This window comes from Microtus ochrogaster, chromosome 6, assembly GCF_000317375.1.
Source record: "Microtus ochrogaster isolate Prairie Vole_2 chromosome 6, MicOch1.0, whole genome shotgun sequence".
Lineage (NCBI taxonomy): Eukaryota > Metazoa > Chordata > Mammalia > Rodentia > Cricetidae > Microtus > Microtus ochrogaster.
The window spans coordinates 2,887,066-2,896,785 of record NC_022013.1 but is presented as its reverse complement, the minus strand read 5'-3'; the positions used below and the strand labels follow the sequence as shown (position 1 = coordinate 2,896,785).

The 9,720-nt window shown below is 44.4% G+C and overlaps 1 protein-coding gene across 3 annotated transcripts in view; it reads left to right on the top strand.

The window, feature by feature from the left end:
* Acmsd (aminocarboxymuconate semialdehyde decarboxylase) overlaps positions 1 to 9,720 on the top strand; it is a 36,771-nt gene that overhangs the window by 18,989 nt on the left and 8,062 nt on the right. For 2 of the 3 annotated variants that reach the window (XM_013346663.1, XM_005348239.2), the window contains exons 7-8: positions 2,229 to 2,324; positions 3,783 to 3,955. In XM_013346663.1, the coding sequence (XP_013202117.1) occupies positions 2,229 to 2,324; positions 3,783 to 3,955 (269 nt within the window). The remainder of the gene's footprint in view (positions 1 to 2,228; positions 2,325 to 3,782; positions 3,956 to 9,720) is intronic. The other variant, XM_013346662.1, reaches the window with a different exon arrangement.

Sequence of the window (9,720 nt, the reverse complement as noted above, 5' to 3'; positions counted from 1 at the left end):
AAGAGAAGAGAGAAGAGAAGAGAAGAGAAGAGAAGAGAAGAGAAGAGAAGAGAAGAGAAGAGAAGAGAAGAGAAGAGAAGAGAAGAGAAGAGAAGCTAGGGGAGGAAAGTTTCTCCTGGAGGAGGTACTGGCTAAGAGGGAGTGAGAAAAACCAGGACACCATCATGTACTCTGAAATGTGTAATAGGTACTTGTGTTACCGAGGGAGCCTGAAGGCTGGCATGCACTTTGGTATGCTAATAGGCACCACGGGCAGCCATCTGTCCCTTCTGATAATGAAATGGCTCCTTTGGTAGAAGGGAACCAGCTTCACAAGTTCCTGAGGAAAGCTGGCTTTTGTCTAACTGGCAGAATGAGGAAACAGACAAGAGAACTGACCAGTGTTTGCTAAACACCTCCAATGTGAAGTCATAACCAAAAACCTTATTGACGTTATTATTTACAAAACTCCACAAAAACCCTACAAGACAAGAGGAAGAATATCCTCCATGAAGAAACACAGCTAGAACATCAAATAACTGCTCCCAGGCCAAGAGGCAGAACACTACAAAAGGTATCATTCTGCCCGGAAGACTAACACCATGCATCTAAAACTGAAAGGAGAGGGGCTGGGAACTCAGCTCAGTGGTAGAGCACTTGCCTAGCGAGCTCAAGGATGTGGGTTTGCTCCTCAGCCCTGAGAAGAAACCTGAAGGGCAATCGGTGTTACTGCTAGTCAGGGCCAGGCCAGGGATTTCCAGCTTCTCGCCCCTTACCCAAATAGCTGAAAATAAAGACTCACACGGATTTTCAGGATAACTTTATTCAAGGTGAACAGATAGTACAGATGGTAGGAGATACATTGTCAAGACTGACAGTCTGGCTCTCTGTTTTGTTTGTTAGATTGGGTCACATGTTTTTGTTTTGGTTTTTTGGTTTTTTAGGATAAGTGAAGGTGCAGTTAAACCACTGAACTGGACTGATCCAGAGTGCATAGAAAGAAAAGGTTTAGTGTAAATATAAAGCTGCCATGGGACTCTCTAGTGTGGTAGAGAGAATAGCCAGAGGCATTTGGAGAGTCCGGAGCTGCCGTGGCTCCCTCTCAGAAGGCAGAGAGGAGCAGAGAGAAAGGCCAGGGGTGGGGTGGGAGAGTGGTGGGCTTGAAAGGGCGCAGGTGGCTGCAGGGTTGGGAGAGGAAGAACTTGTAAACTGGAGTGGCCTGAGGGTTTAGATCCAGAAGAGCCCGAAATGTTAGTAGGGACTGAAGGAGTCTGAAGGTTGGTGTAGGCTTTGGTATGTAACTAAATGCCTGTTTCCTGAGGTAGAAAGAGAGAAGGGAAGTGGCTCTTCTTGGCAAAGAGAAACTCGGTTTCTGAGCAGTGTTGCTTGTGAGCTTTTATCTATCTGCCAGTAATCCAGAACTGAGCCCATACTCATCTTGAAACATAGCCAGTGGCTGCCTTTTGGGGTTTGGGACCTAACACTTATCATGAGTGCCACTTCCCATAATGCATTTCATTTTAATTATATACCTGCCCAGTTATACATAGGCATAAGGTGATAATAGAGGACTCTCCCTAATAGGCTACGGGAAGAAATGGTTTTGCCTTACTGTATATGTACCCCAAACCCGTTCAGGGCAGATAGGTCCTTTTCGTCTTCCTAGCTGGATATATTGGGAATACACTTGAGCAGAAATGAACAAAATTTGATGGTTACCGCAGCTGGGGAAACCTGACAACATCACTCAGAGATGAGAATGCATGTAATCTGGTGCAGGTCGGGGGCCTAGCAGTTCTGAGGTCTCTCGGTTCACTGTTTGAAGAGGTGTGCACGTATGTTCGCACAGTGTGTGCAAGCGAAGGGATTGGGCTGCCAAGGGCATTATTACAAGGGGAGGTGTGTACAACCCCAAACTAAACAGGAATCCCAAGCTAAACTACCTCCAATGCTTGCCTGCCCCATCAGGACCAAAGCGAGGCCCCTTGTCAGTTCCATCTCTTATGGAACTCTTATGTATGGATGCATGTGTGTGTGGATGCATCCTTGAAGTAGCAAATGGGGGCCGTCAATGATTCTTCTTGACTAAGTAACGCCCTGTCTACATTCGGATCATTTCTGAGCACAGGGGCCCCGTGTTTCATCTCACTGACAATCCCCCAGTCTAGCTGTCGCTCTGCAGCCACTGTCACTAAGCTTCTCGCTGAAGTTAACCAGCCCTGAATCATGTAACCCGTTTCCTCTTCTAGGAATGCCGTCGGAGACCACCGTGGCCATTTGTTCCATGATCATGGGTGGGGTGTTTGAGAAGTTCCCCAAACTCAAAGTGTGCTTTGCACATGGAGGTGAGGCCCTATTCATATCAGCTCAGACTGGCCTAAGAAAATGCCACCGACAGGGTGACTTAGAGCAACATTTTCTCACGGTTCTGGGGGCTAAACGTCCAAGACTATAGTGCTGACGGGGTTGGTTTCTGATGAGGGCTTTCCTCCTAGCACACAGACGGCCTCCTTCTCCCTGTATTCTCATGCGCCCCTTCCTCCGCGCATTCATGGGTGAGGAGAGGACAAAGGACAGTACTTGAAGGAGAGAGATGGTTCTGGTCTCTTCTTTTGTGTGGATATTTAGCATGTTTATTTGTGGATGCATGTGTATGTGAATGCATGTGTGTGGATGCATGTGTATGTGGGTGCATTGTGTGTGGATGCATGTGTGTGTGGATGCATGTGTGTGTGGATGCATTGTGTGGGGGTGCATTGTGTGTGGATGCATGTGTGGATGCATGTGTGTATGCATGTGTGTATGCATGTGTGTATGCATGTGTATGTGGATGCATGTGTGTGTGGGTGCATGTGTGTGTGGATGTATGTGTATGTGGGTGCATGTGTGTGTGGATGCATGTGTGTGGATGTATGTGTATATGGATGCATGTGTGTGGGTGCATGTGTGTGTAGATGCATGTGTATATGGATGCATGTGTGTGTGGATGCATGTGTGTGTGGATGCATGTGGAGGTCAAGGCCAAGGAGGCCAATATTGGGTATTGGTCCTCTGGTGCCACCCACCTTTTTATTCCTTTTTTGTTTGTTTGTTTGTTTGTTTGTTTGTTTGTTTAAAGACAGGGTCTCTCACTAAACCTGGAGCACACCAATCTGGCTAAACTGGTTGGCTAAAAAGCCCAGGGATCCTTCTATCTCCATCTCCCCAGAACAGGGATTATAGGTGGGTATCTGACTTTTTTTTAATGTACATTTGGCATTCAAAGTCAGGTCTTCACACTGTCACTGCATGGTGGTTCACTTTACCAAGTGAACTGTTTCCCCATCCATTTTTTATTTGTTTGTTTATTTGTTTTTTATTATTTATTTGTAGTGGTACTGAGCATTGACTCTAGAGCCTCACACATGCTAGGCATGCTGTATGTCAAGCTACAGCCAAGCTTTATTGTTATTGTTATGTCGTTATTGTTGTTGATGTGTGTGTGTGTGTGTGTGTGTGTGTGTGTGTGTGTGTGTGTGGTGTGCCATGTGTGTGCAGCTGCCTTCTGAGACCAGAAGAGGGTGTCAGAGCCACTGGCACTAGTTCTAGGTAGTTGTGAGCCACCCTTCATGGGTGCTAGGTATCATAGGTCTTCTGTAAGAACAACAAGAACCTCCTGAGATGTTTCTCCAGCTACTTACATTTATTTTGAGACAATCTCTCACTAAAGTTTCCCAGGTTGGCCTTAAACTCACTCTGTAGCCCAAGCAATTATTAGTCTTTGGACTTGAAATCCCATCCCCCCTGCCTCTACCTCCTTGCAGGTGGTGCTTTCCCCTTCACAGTGGGAAGAATCGCCCATGGATTCAACATGCGCCCAGATCTCTGTGCCCAGGACAATTCATCTGACCCCAGGAAATACCTTGGCTCCTTTTACACAGACTCTCTGGTTCACGATCCTCGCTCTCTCAAGCTGTTGACAGATGTCATAGGAAAGGTAAGTTGGGGGTCCCTTTTGGATGGTTTGTGGAGATCAGAAATCTGAACCAGCTGCCTTCTACTTAACAAGTTAGACACTTTTGAGGAAAAAGGAAAGTTTGAATTAGTAAAATATCTGAAATGTGTACTGTTGTTTCTTGGTATCCAAAGGGAATTGATTCCAGGACTCCAAAAGATAAAAGCCCCTCAGATGCCCAATTGTTTTATATGAAGTGGCATAGGTTTTGTATATAACTTTTACACACCTTCCTAAATGCATCATTTATAATTATAATACAAGGTAGGTGGTATCTACTTGGTGTTTATTATATTGCTTGGGAGATAATTAAAGGGAAACATCTTCTACATGTTAAAAACAAAAGCTATTTTCCAAAGTATGTTCTTCATATTGAGTCATCATGATATATTCATAGATGCATATAATATACTTTGGTCATGTTTACTCCCATTATCCCCTCTCTCTACTGTTTAGTTTTTAGTTTGTTTTCCATTGCTGTGAGTGACACCATAACCAAAGGCAACTTGGTGAGGAGAAGGTTTACTTGGCTTACAGATTATAGTCCATTATAAACTAGAAGGGAAGCTCAGTGCAGGGACCTGGAGGCAGGAACTGAAGCAGAAACCAAGGAGAAACGCCGCTTACAGGTTTGTGCCCCGCTGCCCCAGCTAGCTCAGTGCCTTTCTCATACAATACAAACCCACCTGCCCAGGTACGGCAGCACCCACGGTGGCTGGGCCCTCTCACATCAACTCACAATCAGGAAAACACCACACAAGATGCCTACAGGCCCATCTGAGGTGGGCACCACATCAATTGAGATGTCCCAGGTATGTCTAGGCTGGAGTCAGGTTGACAGAAACTAACACGCCTACCCCCAACTCCCACTCTTCTCCCGGCTTTGGGAGAATGGCCCAATGAGCTTCGTTAGGGTGATTAGGGGTGAGGGTTACCTACAGCAGCAAGAGCATGGGTAAGAGGTTGTTTCAAGCATTTCCTATGCACAGTTGGTTGGATGTAAGCCCTGGAGAGCACAGAAGAAGACTAAGAACGTAGAAGAGCAATCCATTTCAGTTCCATCTCAATACACATAGGTATCTGTAGGTTCCAACTTCATCCGGAGGGGGTAGAGCTTCATTTTTTTAATTTATCCATTTCCATTTTCTTGGTGTTTTGCCTGCATGTGTGTCTGCGTGAGAGTGTTGGAGGTTACAGACGGTTGTGAGCTGCCATGTGGGTGCTGGGAATGGTCCCCTGGAAGATCAGTCGGAGCCATCTCTCCAGCCCCATAGAATTTTCTATTCTGGAAATGGTGAAAATGGGAGCAAGTGTGCCAGCAGGGAAACACAAAGGAGAGAAGCCCAAGGCAACTATGAGTCCTGAACTCATAGCAACAGAAGAGGGAAGAGATAGGGAGCTGGGCAAAGGGCCACTCTGAACAGAGTGTTCTCTAGTGTTTTTGGGAATGGAAGCACCATGAGGAAAACACCACTGTCAAGTTCAAAGCCCATCCTCTGAGCGATACCACCAGCCATGGGGATGCTATTCCCACCTTGACACAGTACCCGAGGCAGCACGCTTTGGCCAAAGAAGAAAAGCACGGGAAGTTTACCATGATATCCCGTGGGTACGGCAGGTAGTGGGCACGTGTGTGTACATCCTGAGTAGGGCTCCTAAGGAAGGTAATGGTTCTAATGTCTTGTCCTCCTGGTGTGACAGCTTGAATGACTATAATTTGGGCATGAAAACCTAAAGTTGTGTATGCCCTCAAAGGCCGGTAGACCCAGGGAGGACCCAGAAGCTGTATTCATTACTCTCTTTAAAATTGTCATGTTCCCCAATCCTAGTTATAATTACATCAGCGAAGTCTCTTTTTTATTTTTATTTATCTATTTATTTTTATTTTTGGTTTTTCGGGAAAGGGCTTCTCTGTAGCATTGGGGCCTGTTCTGGAACTAGCTCTTGCAGACCAGGCTGGCCTCAAACTCACGGAGATTCGCCTACTTCTGCCTCTTGAGTGCTGGGATTAAAGGCATGAGCCACCAGTGTCCGGCTAGCATTCTCTTTTTAAAACAACCCCCAAATCAGAATGACCCTTAGAACTTTTGTTTATTTTCTTAGGGCATTCCTCAACTACTTTATAAATAGTTGGCTTTTATATTTTTATTTCTAATTTCTCATAAATAATCATTATTTTCTGGCCTTAAATAGTTTTAGATAATCTTTTTTTGTTGGGTGTGTATAAAACATTCTATTTTTTATTTTATTTTAAAAAGTATCTTCATACTTTTGTTCATTTACATATATTTTGGTCATTTTCTCTTTTCCTAGCACCTCTTAGATTCTCCCTACCTCTCTACCCACCCAATTTTATGTTCTCTCTCTTTCTTCTTCCCCTCTCTCTCAAAAAACAGTAATACAAAAAAAATGCCCAATAATATTTTTCTTACTTCTCTGATTCTGAGAATTTCTGCAAGTGTACTTAAGCCTGCAAGTCTCCATCCAAGTGTGTGTGTCTGTGTGTGTGTGTGTGTGTGTGTGTACACCTGCACACACACACACACACACACACACACACACACACACACACACACACATGTAAGTGCTTAGAAACAACTTCTGGTGTCAGTCCTGGCCATCCACCTGTTTGAAGACAGTCTCATCACCGCTGCATCCACCAGGCCCACCGTCTTCCCAGGATTCTCCTGTCTCCACTTACCTTCTCTCCCTGTAGATGTGCTGCCAAATTTGCCTTTACAGATTCTGGAAATCCAGGCTCAGTGATCTGACATCGCTGAAAAGGTTCTTCATCATCAAAGGAAGATATTATTTCCAAGGCTATGGCAGACAGTAGAGTATGGCATGCTTATAGAAATACTTCTAAAATGACTTGAGATAAAAGGGTTTCCTGACAGATTCTCACCTAACTTGACATTTCCATCTATCTTAACACTTCCCTCTCCAAATAACTTTAAATAACGTCTCCCAGTGCACTGCAGTACAAAAAAGGGAAACCCTGTTTTGATGCCTGTGAGCCTCCTGAGAGGCTTCTAATGTTCCCTCAAGTTGTGGACAAGGAGAGGAAGTCCTCATTCCAGCACACGTTGGCTAGGTGACTATTCTAGTTTTATTTCTGTTGCTGTGATAAAATACCCTGGCAGAGAGCAGCATAGGAGACAACGGGGTTTCTTTCAGCTTACAATTCCAGGTTACAATCCATCGTTGTGGAGAAGTCAAGGCAGGAGCTGGAAGCGGCTGATCACGTCCCATCCACAGTGGAGAGCGCGGAGAAATGATGTGTACAGACTCACGGGCTTGCTTGCTCGTGCTCAGCTTAATTCCTCCACTCTAAACAGATCGGTACCCCTACCCCACACTGTCTGTCTCAAGCTCACTGCCAAGTGCCTCAGCTACACATCTGGGCTAGCACAGCTGGCTCTCACCCGATCCTTCAAGGGGTCTCTCTAAAGCACAGAAGATGTGAAACTGTACGTTAGCACATCCAGACACGTACCTTTAGAAACTGCTTCAGAATCATAGTAGATCCCCACGAAACAGACGCTTCAAAGTTCAATTTTTGGGAGGCTGGGAGCAGATGGGATGAGAACCTGATACCATTAGCAGTTTTGTGTATCCCAGGGAGCTTGGGCCAGCAGACAACAGAGCTCATGGAATAGTGCTGTCCATTGTCAGAGTGGGTCTTCTCACATCAATTAATCTGACCTAGAAACTCCCTCACAGACAGGCCTAGAGGTTTGTCATCTCTAGGTGATTCTAGATGCTGTCAAACTGATGAGCAATATTAACTTCTATCATGACAAGAAGTTAATAATTTTTAAATTATTTTTAAATAACTCTTCAAAGTATTTTTACTCCAATATTTATTAAGCATCTATCAAGTAGAGACGTTATCAAGTGATGGGGTGCATGTTCTCCTTCCTGAAAACCCACACACATCTCGAGGATCCTGCTGCCATCCCCTTTTCCTCAAAACAAGAACTCCAAATTAACAAGGCTTTCATTGCCAGTTCTCTCCTGTACCCAATATTTCAGGACTAATTACATCAGGGTTCCTTCTTTCGTATATTCAAACATTGTTAAAAAGACGTTGCGTTTTTTGCTGTATATGCATACATATGTGTGGGGATATGGTTATGTGCAGATGAGTGCACTGTCTACAGTGGCTAGAAGAAGTCAGATCCCAGTACTGGAGTTACAGGCCATTGGGAGCAGCCTGAAATGGGTGCTGGGAACTGACCAGCTCAGCTGGGGCCCTGGGACAGATGGAATAGGGTCTCAGGAATAGGTGGGTAAGGAGTCAGCAAATGACAAACAGACACAAGACTCTAAGGAATTGCATCTAAATGCGTCTTTGCCAGGCATGAGGCTCACCCTTTATACAGAAAAGATTGTTTAACAGCATGTATTGTTTTTTCTTGTATACAGATTTTTCTTAGAATCATTATACAAGATACATGAGAATAGATTTTCATCAGACAGATGTCCCTGGTGTGAGTCTGCGGTTGGTGATGCTAGACATGGCTTGGCATTAGTTTCAATAGAAATCTTTATCTAGGCTATGAGTTTATGGCATTTTGAGCTAAGGGCAAGCGGTTGTGGTTAACAACCACACAGTCTACGGTTCTTTTATATTTCTGTAATTTATGCAGAAGAACTTCTTTTTTCCTTTTTCTTCTTCATATTTCTAACTCCTTTTTAAACCTTTCCCAAAACCAATCTCAAGAAGTTATAGGCATTTATCTCTTATAGTAAGGAGGCCGCCTGTTGGTTCCCAGTCACTCAGCCCCAAAATAAACACACAGAACTACATTATTTAAGAAACTGCTTGGCCTATTAGCTCTAACTTCTTATCAGCTAGCCTTACATTTTAATTTAACCCATTCCCAGTAATCTGTGCATCACCATGAGGTCGTGGCCTACCAGCAAAATTTCAGTATGTCTATCTTCGACAGTGGCTCCATGGCTTCTCTCTGACTCAACCTCCTTTCTCCCAGCATTCAGCCTAGTCCTCCCTGCCCAGCTCTTAGTGCCCTGCTCTGCTATAGGCTCAAAGCAGTCCTTTATTAACCAATGGTATTCACAGCATGCAGAGAAGAATCCCACATCAATCTCTTTCTTCTATCCTTATACCATTTTTGCTGAATATGTTTTAATTGCTTAATTAAGTTTGCCTTTTGTTCTTTATTTGATAAGCACCAGATTAAACTTGGAAACCTTTTTCCCTTGAATGTTAACCCATCTTCCTCCATTAGCATCATATACTCCTATATATGGCAATGGCTCATCAGTAGACTCTGGAAACTTAAACATACTATCTTCCCTTCCAGAAGAAACCAGACTGTGTTCCTTAGAACATGAGCAGGTAATGCCAAAAGTGCAAGGGCTCCAATGAAGGAAGCACAGCACACACACACACACACACACACACACACACACACACCTTCTCTAAAGGCACTCTTCCTTGAAGCTTGTGCCATGTCTTACGTGAGCGATCACGCAGACCCCACAGGAGGTGGCGTGACACCCATTCAAGACATTGTTCCTTCAACTCACTCACACATTTACTAAAGTAATTTTCAAGTTGATTATAAGCATTGTGTCAATGTTATATCCCAACTATCTCAAAAGTCCAATTCAAAGAATTATTATTGGAGCCGGGCGATGGTGGCTCACGCCTTTAATCCCAGCACTCGGGAGGCAGAGGCAGGCGGATCTCTGTGAGTTCGAGACCAGCCTGGTCTACA